Below are 20,692 nucleotides of genomic sequence, written 5' to 3' on the forward strand. Positions count from 1 at the left end.
ATAAAGAAAGTCAGCTTCGAGGCCGTCTTGCAAGTGAGCAATCACTGAACATTGACCTTTGCGTACCTTGTGGAGGCGAGAGTGAGGCAGATGAGGAAGTCAGCAGAGGGAAGCTGCTTGGCTATACAAGAGGAGGAACTACAAGAGGATAATAGACTTTTGAATCAGAGGCGTTATAGGGCACAGAGCACAGCTGGAAGGCTGCGCAGAGACTGATAGACTTCTTCACCTAGCATTTCAGGGAGGCAGCTAGTATATTTATTCCACTCCAAAGAGAAAACAATAAGAAAAGCAATAATAGCCTGTTACCTAACTAGCAAACTAGGCACGTAAGGTTCCTACCAGTCATGGATAAATTACAGAACCAAAACACAGCCAAGAACAAGCATCTGAAAGTGGGAATAGAGATGATTAAGCAAATTGGGGAACACACACACACACACAGACACACACACACACACTGCTTATCTGTTAAATCCAAGTCCCAGCTACATCACACGGGAAAACAGTAATAATTGAACAAGTGGTCCGAGGACAAGACACACATGAACAAAAGATTTGCATGAAGAACGGTAGAAATAGCCTAAGCTACTCTATCCCTTTGAGATGTATTTTTTGTCTTGTCTCAATAAACTTACTTGAACTTGCATGAAGAACATAGCAGAAGCTTCCTCGTGGTGTTCACACTCGAGCAGAGGAAGGTTTGTCGCATGAAGCAACTTAGCACGATGTTTGAGACTAATTAGAGCAAGTTCCGTAGGTTATAATCCTATGGAACTTCCTACCCGCCGAAGCCGTACATGCCAAAACTATATCACATTTTAAAATCCAGCTGGAAAGAAAAAAAATCTTGCCAAATGGGGAACATTTAACAAGCCGCCGGCTTCCTGTCCTCGTCGAGACCACTAGTGTGTTATTGACCTTAAGGTAAATTTAGATATTGAAAACAAGGTAGGACAAGATCCAGGGAGCAATTACTCAGCAATGCTTATTAGCTTATTTCAGCTTATTTCTAGATTAGGTGGATGGGCCAAGAATTAGAGTTCAACCATCGTAAACACAATCAGGTTAGTTTAATTAGTTAAGTCAATTTCCTCGTGCTGTGCATAAATGTTTATAACCATTAACCAATGTTTATAACCATTTATGCAAATGAACCACGTTTACACATATGTTTAAACTTACTATAGTCATACCTGTAAATGCTAAATTCAGTAATAATAATTCGAAACGTCCCAAATGTAGCAGGAGTTGAATGCCACTAGAGTACCACAGTACTTGTAACGAACCAAACCTGAGATTATCCCCGTAATAAGTGAATTATTTTCCCTGGGTAAGTAGGTCAGAAAGACAGGTGACGCGGGGTAAACGTTTTCTGTGATGCGAGAGGATGGGGGAAGGGGGAGACTATGTTAATCTCGATTATTATTCTCATAATAATATTTGTAATAATAATAATCCTATTATAATAATAATGTGCATTTAAAAAATATTCAGAGGAACATGATACAGTGGATGCTTACTTGTTGCATGACGGAGCATATTTAATAAAGCCATTATGTCTGATTTGTGTTACTGTTAAATTAATTAAGGCACGTCTGTAACGTGTTACAGCTGTGGTGTGTCCCAACATGCGACACATGTGAGGTACACGGACAGTCTGACTTTATAACACTAAGCTAACCGCAAATCAGATTTGCACAAATCTGCCAATATACATCTGTGTTTTACATTATGTACATGGATAAATACTTCATCACGGTGTCCTCTGTAAATACTATATTCGTCATACACGATTTTGTATGATTTATTATGTTGTGTGTAAAGTTTTATGAGCAAGTAAACACCTGTTTGTTGTTACAGATGAAGTGTGCGCGTGTGTTGGCGCTGGCTGCCCTGGTCACGGCGATGCCGGCGGAGGAACTGTTGCCGGAGTCAGTCATGGAGCCGCCTACCCTGCCAGACGCAGCAGGCGACGGCGCAGCAGCAGCAGCAGGAGGTGCGAGTCTTATAGGAGACGGTAGAGCATCTCGCCAGGTGGAGGTGTCGGCGAGACAGGGCGTGCCTGGTAGTGGGATGGACATGTTCTCCATGACCTTGAACGCTCTCAATCCCGTGCCGTACCTGCTGGGAGGGTTGAGCGGAGTGCGGCAGGTGATGCAGCAGAGGCTGCAGCCCCTGCAAGCAATGATCACCAGAAATGTTCCCAGACCAATGAACTTTAGGGGGACTCCTGCTTATTTTAACTCTGGTGGTGGGGGTGAGAGGCATGGCGGGGCTGGTGTGCATGCTGGTGGGGGAAGACTGCCTGGGGGTGCCCAGAGACCTTTTCACTCTTCAGATCCTAATTCTGCTTCCTTTAGGACTGTACCTCACACTACGATTAGACCATCTCATAATACTATTTCAGCTCCTTTAAAAAGCCGTGATTTTGGCACACCTAAACCAATTTCCATCGTCGGCAATGACAGACCAGAGACTCGCCAAAACAATAACGACCCTCACGCTCCTTCACTAACGTCTGCCTCGAACACATTCTCTGCTTCCAACGACTCGTCTTCGCCCGGTATTCTCCGCCCCTTTGTGCCCCAGAACCAGCACACGCGAATCATTAATATTCACGTCCCTGAAGAGATGCAGAACTTGACGATTCTGGAGATCAACATGAAGTCCAATGGGGATGTCAGTATTGGTGGAGGATCTGTGAAGCATGTTTCTTCCCACCCCACGAATTCCCCTACTCCAACTATGTTTTCCTCTCCTGCTCCTCCTCATTTTTATCCTACTTCTCCTCATCATTTCTATCCTCCTACTTCTCCTCCTCATTTCTATCCTCCTACTTCTCCTCCTCCTCCTCATCTTTATCCTTCTACTTCCCCTCCTAATCGTTATCCTTCTACTTCTCCTCATCTTTATCCTTCTACTTCTCCTCATCTTTATCCTTCTACTTCCCCTCCTCCTCCTCCCTCCTCCCCTGCTCCTCGTGACCTGCCTGACGCCCACCCACCTTACCCACCTTTCGCAGCTGGTATGGGTGATATCTTCGCTGAAGACCAGCGCTTACACGAGCTCCCTTCCGAGACTAACATTCAAGGGTTCGACTTCCAGACTAACCCGGACGAATTCAGTTTCGATGATGCTAACTATCCTGGCTTGCCCTCGACTACGCCTTTCAGGGTTAATTCACTGCAGGAAATTCTTCGCATGCAGGCTATGGGAAATACTAACACTGCATTAAGGTATAATTTTCCAGTGGAATGGAAGCCGTCAGATAATTTACATCCCAGTTTGCTAAACAATAATAGATTTAAAAGCAATGAACATCAAGCAGTTGATTTTTCTCAGTCATTATCGAGAACTCGACCAATACCAAATTTTTCATCAAGCTATCCTCCAGAGAAATCCAATTTAAATAACGTCTATTTTGTTCCTGTTAGTATGCCCTCTTCCTCATCACAAGCTTCGTCACCGGTCGAGAGAATGCGAGCGTCTAGCAGTCACACGCAAGTCGCTCAGCCTCACGCCCCGGGCGCTCCTATGTACTATATTGATATTACTATTCCAGGCTATCGTGGTGTTCCCATCGTCAAAGCCCGTCAACAGTACCCGAGGCATAAGCGGAGTCTACAGTTTGATGGATGGTATCCCATGGATGTTAGCAATCCTATGGCAGATGATCCTACAGTAGGGTACCAGCCTCCTCCACTCGAGAGAGTCCACTTCAGTAATGAACCCGTTCCGAAGAAACCTATGTATCCTGTTAGACCCGAAAATCCGCCTGTATTTGTAGTAAGGGCAGAACCACGACACCCGGAGTACCACTCTGTCTATGGCACTGAGAACATCGAGTACTTCCACATCCACCCACAGACCAACATTGTCAGAGCTTTCCGCGCTCCTTCACAGAGCGTCGGGGCAATCCGTTTTGTTCCTGCAATGCAGTTGGAACACTCTAGTCAAAGTTCGAGCTCCAGACCTCAGACTGATGCCTTAGAAGTTTCCTCCAAAAATCCAGGAAACAATGTGCACTTGAACAGAAATTTCAATCCCCAGAGAATCCCTTCTAAGGACTCTGGATTTGCGGATAAGTCAGATATATTTGATGCTTACGCCAATCATCAGCTTCCCAACGAGTCCCCGCACCTTGACACCAATGACGACTACGATATGGAAGGCGCCTTCTCCGAAATACGCTCAACCACGGTAGAGCGACCAAGTCATGTCTTTCCCTTCAGCCGCAGGGATCGCAATTCTGGATCTGGTAAACAAAATGCTCATAGTTATCGATACCGACTCGATCCCCCGATTAGGCGACTAAACCAATCGAGGGATCAAGAGTCTAAGACCACCCGGCCAGCCCTGCACGAGTTACTGGGTAACCTCCCTCAAGAGTCTCAGATCGAGGAGGCGCCATATCTAGGATCAGCAACGGATTCTGCCGGAGCATCTTTTATTCGAAAAATTCCCCCACCAGACTTTCGTTACTCACCTCGAGGAAACACAAAGCAGCGTCAGTCGGGGAACAACACGCGATCCCGCCCTAGAGGATCACCACAAAGACAAGCCCCTGCGAACTCCACCCAGTCCTTCACTCGCCCCTGGTTCCTTATAGATACACGATCTGATACATCAGAGAGGAAACGTGAGCCTTCCATTGCTTCTTATATCCATCCTGAGACTCGCTCAGATGGTGAGAAGGTTCACTACAAACCTCTCGGTCCTGTTTCTTATGTATCCAAGGAAGGGGACAGTCAGGCGAGTGATCATATTCCCAATCCTCACCTTGATGACCACATGAACTCTTACAAGCCCACCCTTACCGCTAACTCTCTCTCCGAACTCCTCCAGATATTCCGCTTCACTCAAGTCACAGATGGTCCAGATGGTGAGGAGGCAACAGATGAACCAGTTACTGTTGTTCGAGAGTTCCGCTACACAAGGCCCACAGAGGAACCACCGCCATCCTCCTCAACAGAAGCAACAACCATTCAGAATATCCTTCTTACCAGTTATAGATACACGTCTTCAACTCCTAGTTACAATGAAACGACAACAGAGGCTGAAGCCACAGAGAAGCCCCAGGGTGGGGACTTCGACGCCGTGGCTGACACAAACTCCCTGGATGGATATCTCTTCTCAGATTCCGAGGCCAGTCCAGAATACGCCCATCCACAGGTACGGCCGAACGTGGTGATCACTGAAGTCAAAGACAAAATCACCGCTAAAGGAGTAACTAAGGCGACTTCGAGAGTTAGTGTCCAAGCCAGCACAAACACCCACGTTTACGAAGAGAGCCCTGTAACTCCTGAAACTTTCAAAGGTCTAGAAATTATATATCCAGGAGGACCATCTGGACCACCTTCTAAAGAAACCACCGAAGCCTCTTGGCCACTCTATATTATTCATCAAGGTCACTCTAAGGTCAGAGTCTTTGGGATTAATTCAGCTGAAGATAAAAGTCTGGGAAACCCTGACTACAGAGAGCTGTTTGTACTTTCAACTTTAGAGCCCTTGCCAAGTAGTGGTGTATTTCTTTCTAGCAATGCAACTGTTGATGTTCCGCTTGCAACACCATCACTTACTTCTACTTCGCTCACAACTACTGCAATTCCTTCAGCCACTTTCTCCTCCACTACCACTTCTTCCAGTACGTCTACCAGCACCTCTGCCACTACCATTCCAATCACAACTGATCCGGCATCAACTTCCACAGTTACCATCTTCACCGATCCTACTTCTTCACCCTTTCCAGTAGAGGATACTAGCACTATTCCAGTCACCACTGAGGAAACCACAACCACTGTACCTAGCACTCCTATAACTGAGCAAGATCTTGTACTACAAAACACTACAGCAGGTGAATATGAGAACTATTACACTGACGAGGAGGAGTACGACGTCCCTGAACTAGCTTTTGGCGAAGACTACCAATCTAAAGGAGATACAAGACCCACACTCTTGCTTCAAAATCCTGCTCAGACTTCCCTCTCGGAACAGAGTTTCTCACCACCTCCACTCCTAGTAGAGGGGGAGCCAGATGCTCTGCCAAGTGCTACGACTTTCTCGCGTGTCTTGCAAGACCGTCTTCCACGGCTAAAGCACCGTAAGCAGCGGGAAGAACCCCATTTGGTAGGCACCGATGCGTCTGTACCCTTGCCCCCTGCCGCTGGCCTCACCCGAGCCGAGCTCACGGTGGCGAGACCAGTCTTTTTCACCAAGCGGCTGGCAGAAACCACCGAGGAGCGAGCACAGCTCTCCCAGCCCTTCGAATACTTGTCGCAGCTACGGAACCTTCAGTCGGACCAGCGGACAAATCCTGTCAGCCGCTCGGACGACAAGCCCATCCCTCAGCCCAGAATGAAGCGGGTCACGGAAGCAGCTCCCAAGGCGTGACTGTGATCATCCAACCTTTTTAGCTTAATATGATGCATAAGCGAATAATTATGCATGAGGACTAGATTCTCCTTCAAGCACACGAGGGAGGTCCAGGTCCTCCCTGTTACCACAAGGGTGGCCCAGGTCCCCCCTGTAAACACAAAGGTGGCCCAGGTCCCCCCCTGTTAACACAAGGATGGCCCAGGTCCCCCCCTGTTAACACAAGGATGGCCCAGGTCCCTCCTGTTAACACAAGGATGGCCCAGGTCCCCCCTGTTAACACAAGGGTGGCCCAGGTCCCCCCTGATAACACAAGGGTGGCCCAGGTCCCCCTGTTAACACAAGGATGGCCCAGGCCCCCCCTGCTAACACAAGGATGGCCCAGGTCCCCCCCTGCTAACACAAAGATGGCCCAGGTCCCCCCTGTTAACACAAGGATGGCCCAGGTCCCCCCTGTTAACACAAGGATGGCCCAGGTCCCCCCTGTTAACACAAGGATGGCCCAGGTCCCCCCCTGTTAACACAAGGATGGCCCAGGTCCCCCCCTGTTAACACAAGGATGGCCCAGGTCCCCCCCCTGTTAACACAAGGATGGCCCAGGTCCCCCCCTGTTAACACAAGGATGGCCCAGGTCCCCCCCTGTTAACACAAAGATGGCCCAGGTCCCCCCTGTTAACACAAGGATGGCCCAGGTCCCCCCCTGTTAACACAAGGATGGCCCAGGTCCCCCCCTGTTAACACAAGGATGGCCCAGGTCCCCCCCTGTTAACACAAGGATGGCCCAGGTCCCCCCCTGTTAACACAAGGATGGCCCAGGTCCCCCCTGTTAACACAAGGATGGCCCAGGTCCCCCCTGTTAACACAAGGGTGGCCCAGGTCCCCCCTGTTAACACAAGGATGGCCCAGGTCCCCCCCTGTTAACACAAGGATGGCCCAGGTCCCCCCTGTTAACACAAGGATGGCCCAGGTCCCCCCTGTTAACACAAGGGTGGCCCAGGTCCCCCCTGTTAACACAAGGATGGCCCAGGTCCCCCCTGTTAACACAAGGATGGCCCAGGTCCCCCCCTGTTAACACAAGGATGGCCCAGGTCCCCCCCTGTTAACACAAGGATGGCCCAGGTCCCCCCTGTTAACACAAGGATGGCCCAGGTCCCCCCTGTTAACACAAGGGTGGCCCAGGCCCCCCCTGTTAACACAAGGATGGCCCAGGCCCCCCCTGTTAACACAAGGATGGCCCAGGTCCCCCCCTGTTAACACAAGGATGGCCCAGGTCCCCCCTGTTAACACAAGGATGGCCCAGGTCCCCCCTGTTAACACAAGGGTGGCCCAGGTCCCCCTGTTAACACAAGGATGGCCCAGGCCCCCCCTGTTAACACAAGGGTGGCCCAGGTCCCCCTGTTAACACAAGGATGGCCCAGGCCCCCCCTGTTAACACAAGGGTGGCCCAGGTCCCCCTGTTAACACAAGGATGGCCCAGGTCCCCCCTGTTAACACAAGGATGGCCCAGGTCCCCCCTGTTAACACAAGGGTGGCCCAGGTCCCCCTGTTAACACAAGGGTGGCCCAGGTCCCCCTGTTAACACAAGGATGGCCCAGGCCCCCCCTGTTAACACAAGGGTGGCCCAGGTCCCCCCCTGTTAACACAAGGATGTCCCAGGTCTCCCCCTGTTAACACAAGGGTGGCCCAGGTCCCCCCCTGTTAACACAAGGATGGCCCAGGTCTCCCCCTGTTAACACAAGGATGGCCCAGGTCCCCCCCTGTTAACACAAGGATGGCCCAGGTCCCCCCTGTTAACACAAGGATGGCCTAGGTCCCCCCTGTTAACACAAGGATGGCCCAGGTCCCCCCCTGTTAACACAAGGATGTCCCAGGTCTCCCCCTGTTAACACAAGGATGGCCCAGGTCCCCCCTGTTAACACAAGGATGGCCTAGGTCCCCCCTGTTAACACAAGGATGGCCCAGGTCCCCCCCTGTTAACACAAGGATGTCCCAGGTCTCCCCCTGTTAACACAAGGATGGCCCAGGTCCCCCCTGTTAACACAAGGGTGGCCCAGGTCTTCTTGCTCACATATAAAAACAATTCCACAAAGTACATGCAATGATAGCTATTTATATCCCCTTTTTTTGCCAAGTCTTAACCACAGACAACTTCCAAAGATAAATTAAATATTGCTTCAAGTTTCTTGTCTTAGAGTAAGAAGTGACACAGTATATAATACAACAATTTATGTATTAGATTTATATATATAAATAATATATTATTTTTATAAATTATAATGTTGAAGGGCTCCTTAGTTCATTATAGATCTTTTTCTCAGTGAAAGATATCACTTTAAAAACAGGTCCCATAGAAAGCCTAAAACGCTCTGGGCTGGGAAAATACAAGGTTTAGAGTCGTGTAAACCCACCTGGAGCATAACTGGATAAGGTCTCGGGAGTTTCACGAAGTTTCATAATGTCAAGTTTCATGATGAAACACCACAACGAGTGTTTCATCACAACGGCCGGCTGGGACCTGTTGCTCTATTACTCGTTACACCCCCAGTTGTTGATGGCGCGGGGCTTTTATATAATAGACATTAGACCATGTCTATATAATAAACATGTCTTGTGTTGGTGCTGGCAACCCAGGATGTACGTTCCTGTAGTACAAGATAAACATTAGTCGCTGGTGACAGTCCAACCTACGATATTCCCCACATAATCAATACACTTTATACGTATTGTAACTCCACACACAGTATTTCCGAATAAAGCTAACTTGATAGGCTCTCCGGCGGTGGGTGAGTAGACCCAGTGTTTTGGTCGGCCTTGGCACCGAAAGGTTAAAGTCATTGGGGCCGACTTCGACCCACCTCGTGGCCGACTTCGACCCCGCGCATGACCTTCCACCAATTTCGTAGGGGGTGGCCATGGCAGTCGACTCCCTCTTAATGTGATCAATGCGGCCGACCCGCCTATAACAGTCTCTTGCCCCCTTACTGTTTACCCTGCAAAACTGGGTGAGATTAGCCCTAAGCGTCTAACCTCTCACTTTAGACAGATAGACAGACATTCTCACCTACAGATCACAACTGAACATGCGGGTAAATAGGGGATAAAAGAGTAAATAAACATATTGATACGTTACGACTCTAAGGCTCTAAGGTGACGCCCTGCCAACCCAGTTCTACGGCTCTGTAGTTTGTCTGTCCATGACTCTCACGTGTAGGTTTAACCATCAATGTAAATATTATAGCATTCAAGAGGCTTGTTACAAACATATAAATATATTCAATAGTTTCCTTGGATCTGTCATGCATAAGGACTGTAACTGTTACAGGATGTGATCCAAGATGTAATCTGAGTAACGTCAAAAGTTACTTGGCTTTTGATAACTAGCCTTTTATCATTATATATAAGTTAGCAACATTGCATCACTATATATAAGAACAGGTTTGCCAGTTGTATATATATACAGAAGACAAACCTACACTAAGACTGGCAATACAGCATGAAACAGGTGTGGCAGGAGTTCGTTGTATGAGGTCAGGTGTCAGATGCTGTCACAACTGTTTCTGCACTACTGTTGTAGTGTCGGTTTGTGTTCATGATAAGTCAATATATTTTTAAGTAATAAATCAGTGTCTGTGTAGATGAGGGATGTGTATATGATGATGTATATGTGTATGGTGATGTTGTTTTAGCCTGATGTTGTGAGGCTATTGTGTGTGAGGCTGCTGTTCGGAGACCTTTGTTGTGAGGCTGCTGTGTGAAGCTGCTGTGTGAAGTTGCTGTGTGAGGCTGCTGTGTGAGGCTGCTGTGTGAGGCTGCTGTGTGAGGCTGCTCTGTGAGACCGTTGTGTGAGACCGTTGCTGTGAAGGGTAATGTCATCACAATGTACAGTTCTGAACACTGCACTTGTACATAGTTCATCTAGCTCAGTGGTAGTTCCTGGAGGCCTATTTCTACATAAAAATAAATCTCCGGTAGATCATTAATTGGCTACACTTTCCTACAGACCTTTCTACAACGATAAAATAAAAATCTGTTTAAATAAATCAGCTTCCCTAGAACTTCTGGTATACAAAACAATGTGGTTTATGCGCCCAGATATACGAGTTGTGGGAGAGCAATGGTCACTGCAGAGAGGATTTACTGTACGGTGACAATGGGTACTTACTTTATACTCTGGTATCCCTTTCAGTTTCCCTATGAAAAATTAAATAGCTGTATACGATGTCAAGTTCTTATTCATCAACGTATGTCATGTTATGTCAACTTCTTGTAAATGACCAAGTTAGACAAAATTCGTTTTCATTTAGTGCAATTCCTAAACCTGTAAGTGTGATAAAATCAGGCAGGCCATGACTGGATCAGGCAGTCTATGACTGGTGCAACCAGCCACAAAATTACCCACAACTGTATCTTTGTATAATTTGTACATATAATTTATTCTTATTAAGTCTCCAGTTGCATTTCTTATCGCGTATCTCGTATAATTATGATTATATTGTAATATCTATTGTAATATTTACACTTTATGCTGTAATATGATATAATTATACTTTTTGCTGTTATATCTGTTATAATTATACTTTATGCTGTAATATCTTGTATAATTTTGACTGTACTGTATGCTGTAATATTTTATATAATTATCATTAAACAATGCGCGTTCCGTAAGCCCGGTGACAACTTCTTGCATTTGTACATTTGTCTGTTATCGTGATGTTTATTGTATTTCTGTCTCTTAGGGGTGGAATAAACGTGACTAAACGCACTTGTCTTTGTCTCTCCCAAACACGTATCTTTGTAACGGTCGGCGGGATTCACGAAGCTTTACGAGTCCATTAATCTGTACCTCTTATCATGATGGTGGTGGCTTAGGCTGTGTGAAACAGTTGACGCGCTGCGTAGCACTATGAAGTCGTCCTAAGCAACACAAACTTTCACAATCAAATAACAATATCGAGATGTATATAATATCTTGGGTTGAGTACGATTCCTTAGCGCTTCGGAGCTCGTAAATTCTTTAGTAAATACCGACTAAGTCACCATGATCGAGATAAGAGGTACTAATCCTGTAAATGAATTCGTCATTCGATTGTGACCCCGGCTAATCTGGGACCTGTGTCGGGGTCGTGATGACCGCTACGTGTACATGATAACAAGGAAACCAGACCGTAGGAGAAAGGAACTGTGTCGTGACAGGATCGAAAGGCCTGTCCGCCTGGAGGATGGAACACGCCTCGTCTGTCTACTGTGCTTGGATCAGAAGAGAGGCTTCACAGGAAACGCTCAACTACCTTCCAAGTTCAAGTTCAAGTATGTGTATTGAGATAAGAAAGAAATACATCTCAAAGGGATAGAGTAGCTTAGGCTATTTCTACTACGTTCCAGGGTGTAGGTTAGGTAAATTAGGCAGTTATCTTCCCAGTAGTATTGAGGATGGAAACGCTGAATGTCACTTCACTAAATCTGATCCAATCTGCCTCCTGCTATCTGCGGGCCTACGGCCTAACACCACTCCGGTTAACTAGCCAATCACTAGCCGATTGTTGTCAAGAACATCAACTTTTATATAAGTAATTTTGCACAAACTTTTAAATAACTCATTAACGCAAAATACATTGTTTACATTTAGTAAACATTCGTAGACTGGAAAGCCGCTCTTTTTATATAATATTCATATTTATTTTAGATCTCTGATACACGGGTATTAAATAATGTCCGAGTCCAAATGTCTCGGTCCGTGTAAGATGTATTTTAATTTTACACTACACGGTCAAAATTGTTTGATAGTATTTTGTCGACTGTTTGTTGTTTTCAGGTTTTGAAGTTAACCTGAAATATAGTAAATAGCTCAGAAAAACTGAAGGGAAATCAGTTTAACTATAATAGTCAACTCCCTGATTTTTAGAGAGGACCCCTCGCAACATCTGTAATTTGGTGCACGTCACCCCATCTAGTGAGGAAACATAGTTCCACAAGGACAACCAAACAACTGTTCTTGCTTTCCAACTAAGTTTGGAGTTTCAGGTGAATGTAGCCCCCACATGGCATCAACCTTCACTCTTAAAAGCCATCAGCCTTGGCCTTGCTCCATATAGATTGAAATTGAAATAAGTTTATTGAGGTAAAATACACACAAAGGGATGAGGTAGCTCAAGCTATTCTCACCCCGTTCAGTACATCGTGTTAATACATACATATACACACATCACAAACAATAAACATATTACCAAACATTCTGAGAGATAAACATCTACATTTCCTCGCTCCATATAGACTGTTTTTCCTTACACGACGACCACGTCACCACCGACTCGTTCCGTGGTCAGTGACTGTCGCCAGCTGGTGTTGATGCTCCTGGCACCAGCTAAGGTAAGGAAGTTATGAGCAGGAACGCAGGGGTGCCAGATTTGAGTTGCAAAAAGTCGCGAGCTGAAGAACTAAATGTCACAAACTTTACAATAAAAGTAGCCAAATATTTTTTTTTTCCGATTGATTCGCTTTTCAGAACAAACAGCCCAGCTTATTTTAACTGTCGTTGAAAAAGTAGTAAGTAGCGACGTACATAGCTGGCTTTTTAATTGAATACAATTATCCTAATTGGTAACACAATTGGGTTACAAGTAGCCCAATTTGGCATCCCTGGCAAGAAGCGCCAAGACTGTATGAAACGAATATTAGGATACGTTAGCTGGGTATAATGAGGAAATGGAGTTGAGATTCGAGGTCAAGAAGCTAGGATATGAGGTCAAGTGTTAGGCTCCTTTGGTATGCCTAATGTCGTCGAGTCCCTCCCCACTAGGACAGCAGCCTTCAGAACGAGGTACTCTTTGTATGCTCGTCCGAGGAGTGCCGACGATCAAATATTTATTACAGGTAGGACAGAGCCAGCCTTCATCTCACACACACACAGATACTAAGCTACACACATACACACATTTGTAAATAAGTATATATATTTTTAGCAATAAAGAAGAATACGCCACAGGTACTACACTCCTTCCCAATAACAAGAAAACTGCAAGACAAGGATTAACACAAAGAGATGGGATAAGCGGTCAAAGAACTGGGATATGATAACCGAGTCTAACCTCTAGGATTATCTGGATCGAATACCGACCCTGCAAGAAGGAAGTTTTAGTTCGTTTACTTGTTTTATCCTGCCACTGGTATCCTGCCACTGGTATCCTACCACTGGTATCCTACCACGTCCAGCTCTTGGGCCTGTGTGAGAAGGCCACATTAATAGAGCTTCATGTTTTGTCTTGAGAGAATAATCAACAAATACATTCCAGTCAGGAACATGCTGATGCTAGGCTTTCACTCTACGATCTGCTCTCGCCTTCCTTCACTCAACATGGTAACTACATCCGAGAGTACTGGTGGCCATCTGTACGTGAAGTACTCATTGTTTAATATATAAATTTCGTATTAGTGTTAGAGCTGACTAGAACTGCGTCATCATGAAATAGAATAATTTAAAAAATTGAAGGGGATTAGTCAAGCCATAGAACAATAGAATCTAAAATTAACAATTCACAGCTCTTAATAATTTTGAATTTTGCCCCGAAAGGCAAGTTTATTTAGCAGCGTCACATCTTGTGGGGCTAAGAAGGCGAAACCATAGAGACATGTACAACTCCTTGTGAAGAGCAGACTACCACCCTTCGTCTCTTCTCCCTCGACACCTGTGCTCTTATGATCTTCATGAGGAGTCTTCAGGGAGCCTAGTGCCTGCTCCTCCTCGTGGCCCCTCACGAAGGACTCGATATTTTATGATATTTAGAGCATTAATTTACGTTGACCATTAATTTACATTCGTTTCTCTTCCTGCCTGGTAGTACAGTGTTGGGGTGGACTTCTCCGTATGTTTGGTGTGCGAGTTTTGAAACAAACAAGGCCAAGCGGTCAGCCTCAACGTGTCACACATCGTGTGTATTGTAGGGAATAACTTAGTGTTTATATGTGCGATATTCTAATTTGTTGTTACTGTAGACACTCCGCCAAACGCAGCAGTGCTGTAGACACAAGGCAGACACTCCGTCATATCCGGTCTGGGAGAAAGTGTGCGCTGTAGCAAGCGTCCCGGAGTTCCTGCCAGTGGCCCGCGCGTGTTTGGTCACTTTAGTAAGGAGGAGGCGGCGAGTGGCAGGTCAGCAGACTGCCAGATGGCTTAGTGGCTTAGTTAAGATTCAGCAACTCGCAACAAAAAGGTCCAAGTAGCACGGGTTATGGTGAGTCCGTAGTGGACTTACCTGGCACAGGAGCGGTGGCCAGATAGCGTCCCGTCCTTAACACCACCACAATACCGCTGCCACCTCACCTGGTATGGGATCTTTTTTTTTTTTTTTTTTTGAGATATATACAAGAGTTGTTACATTCTTGTACAGCCACTAGTACGCGTAGCGTTTCGGGCAAGTCCTTAATCCTATGGTCCCTGGAATACGATCCCCTGCCGCGAAGAATCGTTTTTTCATCCAAGTACACATTTTACTGTTGCGTTAAACAGAGGGTACAGTTAAGGAATTGCGCCCAGTAAATCCTCCCCGGCCAGGATACGAACCCATGACATAGCGCTCGCGGAACGCCAGGCGAGTGTCTTACCACTACACCACGGAGACTTAAGACACCACGGAGATCTTAAACCATAGTAAAGTGTCCGAACACCAAACACTGTATCGCGAGCATATCTCCTGTGCCAGGTGAGTACGACGGGCTCACCATAGCCCGTGCTGCTCGGACTTTTTTGTCCCCAGTAGCTGAATCTAAAACAACAACAACATATATCGCTACATCATGCACAGTGTCGACATCTTGCGTCGACAAATTGAGCTGTGTGGACACCTTGCGCTGAGTCGACATGTTAAAGGTTGTTGATATTAGAGAGTGTGGACATAGATTGTGTTCTTCTTAAACTGTATGGACATCTTAGATAATGTAAACATCTTAGACTAATATATATATATATATATATATATATATATATATATATATATATATATATATATATATATATATATATGCGAACCAGCCTGAATGGTTGGCCTGTTGGCAAACTGGTTGCCTGTCAAATGTATGATAAGGCATCAGTCATTTCTCTACCTTACATTATTACTAAATGGCCATACTCTTACAATGGGTGGCAAAATTAATATCTAATTACCTGCAATAGGTTTCCTTACTGAAACTTACAGGTACATCATTCACTTTACAATTAACCAGCCGCCATTAGGGCGGCGTTCCTTGTACCCATGAATCAAATCCCACTATTTCCACTTTACATTAGGAGTCTGAAACACACTTAGCCTAAAACCGCCATCAATAAGCTATTACTATATGAACCCAGATTCCTGTTAACATCTCTCTGGGTCCAGCAATTTCAAACATATTACTGGTTACATTTCCACTAATTTACTTCCCATTTCCCTGTGGATGGTACTCGCTCAGCCCAACCTCAGGTCGGTACGGGGTGAGAATAGCTTGAGCTACCTCATCCCTTTGTGTGTATTTTACCTCAATAAACTTATTTCAATTTCAACCTCAGGTCACGGTGCTTAAGCCGCCTACACGACCCTCTCGCTCCCACGGGCTATGCAATTCAATTTCTTTTATTATGCACCCTATACCCATCCCGTGGGCGGTGGTGCAGAGACAATTATTAATGTTATATATACATGTATACATACTCATACACACATGTACATATATATATACATATATACATACACATACATATTTAATCACCTACACAAATACACACACGCGGCTACAAGTACCTCTGGCAGTTTGTAACTGGTCACGTTCAGCGTGTCCTTGCATATATAACCCATACAGCACACTACACATATATTATAATCACACGAGACAACCTAAGGCAATGCCTAACATCTTTATTTCCTCTTAAATGCCAATAACCAGCCAGGTACCAGGTAACTTCTGTTTCAAAGTTACAGGATCGTTATTCCTTTCACCTGGAAATAACGGATTCGTGACAGCCATCATGGAGTTTTGTTGTTGTTATAGACCCAGCTACTCTGAACAAGTTCCAAGTAGCACGGGCTATGGTGAGCCCGTAACTTACCTGGCACAAGAGCGGGGTAAGTAGCATGGGCTATGGTGAGCCCGTAACTTACCTGGCACAAGAGCGGGGTAAGTAGCATGGGCTATGGTGAGCCCGTAACTTACCTGGCACAAGAGCGGGGTAAGTAGCATGGGCTATGGTGAGCCCGTAACTTACCTGGCACAAGAGCGGGGTAAGTAGCATGGGCTATGGTGAGCCCGTAACTTACCTGGCACAAGAGCGGGGTAAGTAGCATGGGCTATGGTGAGCCCGTAACTTACCTGGCACAAGAGCGGGGTAAGTAGCATGGGCTATGGTGAGCCCGTAACTTACCTGGCACAAGAGCGGAGTAAGTAGCATGGGCTATGGTGAGCCCGTAACTTACCTGGCACAAGAGCAGGGTAAGTAGCATGGGCTATGGTGAGCCCGTAGTGGACATACCTGGCACAGGAGCGGTGCTGTCCATCATAGAAGCTGCGCACACCTTTTAATGGGAGGAATGGGGTACGCCACTCCCCGGCCCATGTTGGTCATCAACCCCTCACTAGCCACCCTGCAAAGTTGTGTAAGGCTAGCTCCTAGCCTCCAACCTTTCTCAGACAGATATACAGCCATTTTTTTCTTACAGACATATTTCAGACCGTTCCATTTACTACGTAAAAAAAAAAAAAAAAAAAACCCGCAACCTTTTGCATTACCAGAAATACACAAACCCAATCAACCCACCTAACTTGACGACGAATCATAAGACGAAGCCAAAGACGAAGACGCATCGTACAAAGCGTCAATATTACCATGCTAAAATTTTAATAATACGTCACATTTTTAACGCATTGGTCTATTCCGTGAAAAAATGCGACGCGTTAGATTAGTGCTATAATATCTTACTCACTCTAATTACTATTATATAGCGCGATATTAACGTCCCTTTCATTATTGCAATAACCTCAACCTAATTTAAATGAAAGAAGTTTCAAACTTCATTCATTTAAGCTACGTTTATTGTGGCTTGGGTTTTCCCAAGCTAGGGAAAACAGTCTGATTGATCATGTTCTATATTATCAGATCCTAATGAATAATATTGAACGGGGAGACATCTCCCGTCACGCAGGGTGCAGCCGCACCTCCACAGATCTCCAGTATCAGCTCTTGATACTGGTAATGGCTCAAAAGGGCCACCACTTACGGGCTATTCATGCCCGTGCCACCTTTTGGGTGGCTTAATCCTCATCAGTCATCAATCAATAATATTGAGGTCGGGAGAGGTAGTGGAAACAGATTAAAACAATAGGTTCGTGTAGGCTAGGGTGTGGTGCAGGTGTGGCCAACTGCAGGTGTGGCCAACTGCAGGGACGGTGTGGTGCAGGTGTGGCCAACTACAGGGACAGTCTGGTGCAGGTGTGGCCAACTACAGGGATGGTGTGGTGCAGGTGTGGCCAACTGCAGGGATGGTGTGGTGCAGGTGTGGCCAACTACAGGGATGGTGTGGTGCAGGTGTGGCCAACTGCAGGGACGGTGTGGTGCAGGTGTGGCCAACTACAGGGACAGTCTGGTGCAGGTGTGGCCAACTGCAGGGGACGGTGTGGTGCAGGTGTGGCCAACTACAGGGACGGTGTGGTGCAGGTGTGGCCAACTGCAGGGATGGTGTGGTGCAGGTGTGGCCAACTACAGGGACGGTGTGGTGCAGGTGTGGCCAACTACAGGGACAGTCTGGTGCAGGTGTGGCCAACTACAGGGACGGTGTGGTGCAGGTGTGGCCAACTGCAGGGACGGTGTGGTGCAGGTGTGGCCAACTACAGGGATGGTGTGGTGCAGGTGTGGCCAACTGCAGGGATGGTGTGGTGCAGGTGTGGCCAACTGCAGGGACGGTGTGGTGCAGGTGTGGCCAACTACAGGGACGGTGTGGTGCAGGTGTGGCCAACTACAGGGACGGTGTGGTGCAGGTGTGGCCAACTACAGGGACGGTGTGGTGCAGGTGTGGCCAACTACAGGGACGGTGTGGCCAACTACAGGGATGGTGTGGTGCAGGTGTGGCCAACTACAGGGACAGTGTGGTGCAGGTGTGGCCAACTACAGGGACGGTGTGGTGCAGGTGTGGCCAACTACAGGGACGGTGTTGTGCAGGTTTGGCCAACTACAGGGACGGTGTGGTACAGGTGTGGCCAACTACAGGGACGGTGTGGTGCAGGTGTGGCCAACTACAGGGACGGTGTGGTGCAGGTGTGGCCAACTACAGGGACGGTGTGGTGCAGGTGTGGCCAACTACAGGGACGGTGTGGTGCAGGTGTGGCCAACTGCAGGGGACGGTGTGGTGCAGGTGTGGCCAACTTCAGGGGACGGTGTGGTGCAGGTGTGGCCAACTACAGGGACGGTGTGGTACAGGTGTGGCCAACTACAGGGACGGTGTGCTGCAGGTGTGGCCAACTACAGGGACGGTGTGGTGCAGGTGTGGCCAACTACAGGGACGGTGTGGTGCAGGTGTGGCCAACTACAGGGACGGTGTGGTGCAGGTGTGGCCAACTACAGGGACGGTGTGGCCAACTACAGGGATGGTGTGGTGCAGGTGTGGCCAACTACAGGGACAGTGTGGTGCAGGTGTGGCCAACTACAGGGACGGTGTGGTGCAGGTGTGGCCAACTACAGGGACGGTGTTGTGCAGGTGTGGCCAACTACAGGGACGGTGTGGTACAGGTGTGGCCAACTACAGGGACGGTGTGGTGCAGGTGTGGCCAACTACAGGGACGGTGTGGTGCAGGTGTGGCCAACTACAGGGACGGTGTGGTGCAGGTGTGGCCAACTACAGGGACGGTGTGGTGCAGGTGTGGCCAACTGCAGGGGACGGTGTGGTGCAGGTGTGGCCAACTGCAGGGGACGGTGTGGTGCAGGTGTGGCCAACTACAGGGACGGTGTGGTACAGGTGTGGCCAACTACAGGGACGGTGTGGTGCAGGTGTGGCCAACTACAGGGACGGTGTGGTGCAGGTGTGGCCAACTACAGGGACGGTGTGGTGCAGGTGTGGCCAACTACAGGGACGGTGTGGTGCAGGTGTGGCCAACTACAGGGACGGTGTGGTACAGGTGTGGCCAACTACAGGGACGGTGTGGTGCAGGTGTGGCCAACTACAGGGACGGTGTGGTGCAGGTGTGGCCAACTACAGGGACGGTGTGGTGCAGGTGTGGCCAACTACAGGGACGGTGTGGTGCAGGTGTGGCCAACTACAGGGACAGTGTGGTGCAGGTGTGGCCAACTACAGGGACGGTGTGGTACAGGTGTGGCCAACTACAGGGACGGTGTGGTGCAGGTGTGGCCAACTACAGGGACGGTGTGGTACAGGTGTGGCCAACTACAGGGACGGTGTGGTGCAGGTGTGACCAACTACAGGGACGGTGTGGTACAGGTGTGGCCAACTGTAGGGACGGTGTGGTACAGGTGTGGCCAACTGTAGGGACGGTGTGGTACAGGTGTGGCCAACTAGAGGCATATTATAGCCAACACTAAACATTTTCATGTTTAATCGAATATATATGAAAATTACATCATAAACTGCATCAATGAAGAGGTAAAAAGTGAAGGTTAACTCACACAGTGGACAACGGTGCTCACACAGTATATAACAGTGCTCAAACAGTATATAACAGTGCTCACACAGTGAACAACGGTGCTCACACAGTGAACAACGGTGCTCACACAGTATATAACAGTGCTCACACAGTATATAACAGTGCTCACACAGTATATAACAGTGCTCACACAGTATATAACAGTGCTCACACAGTACAAAAGAAGCGATCATGGTCCCTTAATATGAAAATATAACCCTTCGATATACCTAAATATTTGAAGAATCTCCATCTCTGTGCCACGAACTGTACACAACGACCTCTCGTCAACTCGTAACGAGCCGAGGGCCTGACCCCTACGTGTCTCGTAACTCCTCTACAACACTACCTTAACGACCCATCTTCCAGAAATGAGCCAAGATGTCCCATTTCCCCCTGGAAAGGTTTAAATGCCCCCTTTTGATTGGTTTAAAGCCCGGCGCGCATGACTATTGGAGCCCTACCGCCATCGACCAGCTGGTGGTGGTGCACTTGCTTATATATGACCTAGATTTACTACATTTTTATGGTTTTTATTAGTTTAGAAGGATTGCGGTGTAATTTGTTAATAGGTTAAGAGTCAAACGGTTCGTAGTTGTATCTTGTTTGGCTTTGTAAAAGTGGTTTGTTTACAGGGAAGGAAAGTGAGGAGGTGGCAACTGGG

At 47.3% G+C, this 20,692-nt stretch overlaps 1 protein-coding gene across 2 annotated transcripts in view; it reads left to right on the forward strand.

The window, feature by feature from the left end:
* The window catches only part of LOC123763277 (mucin-2), a 67,777-nt gene extending 60,913 nt beyond the window's left edge, over nucleotides 1-6,864 (forward strand). The window contains exon 2 of one of the 2 annotated variants that reach the window (XM_069301716.1): nucleotides 1,864-6,863. In XM_069301716.1, the coding sequence (XP_069157817.1) occupies nucleotides 1,864-6,393 (4,530 nt within the window). In that variant the 3' untranslated portion in view covers nucleotides 6,394-6,863. Of the gene's footprint in view, nucleotides 1-1,863 lie in introns of both variants that reach the window. The other variant, XM_069301724.1, reaches the window with a different exon arrangement.
* The last annotated feature ends 13,828 nt before the right edge of the window (nucleotides 6,865-20,692 follow it).

The sequence above is a fragment of the Procambarus clarkii genome, chromosome 5 (assembly GCF_040958095.1).
Source record: "Procambarus clarkii isolate CNS0578487 chromosome 5, FALCON_Pclarkii_2.0, whole genome shotgun sequence".
In the NCBI taxonomy this organism is placed as follows: Eukaryota; Metazoa; Arthropoda; class Malacostraca; order Decapoda; family Cambaridae; genus Procambarus; species Procambarus clarkii.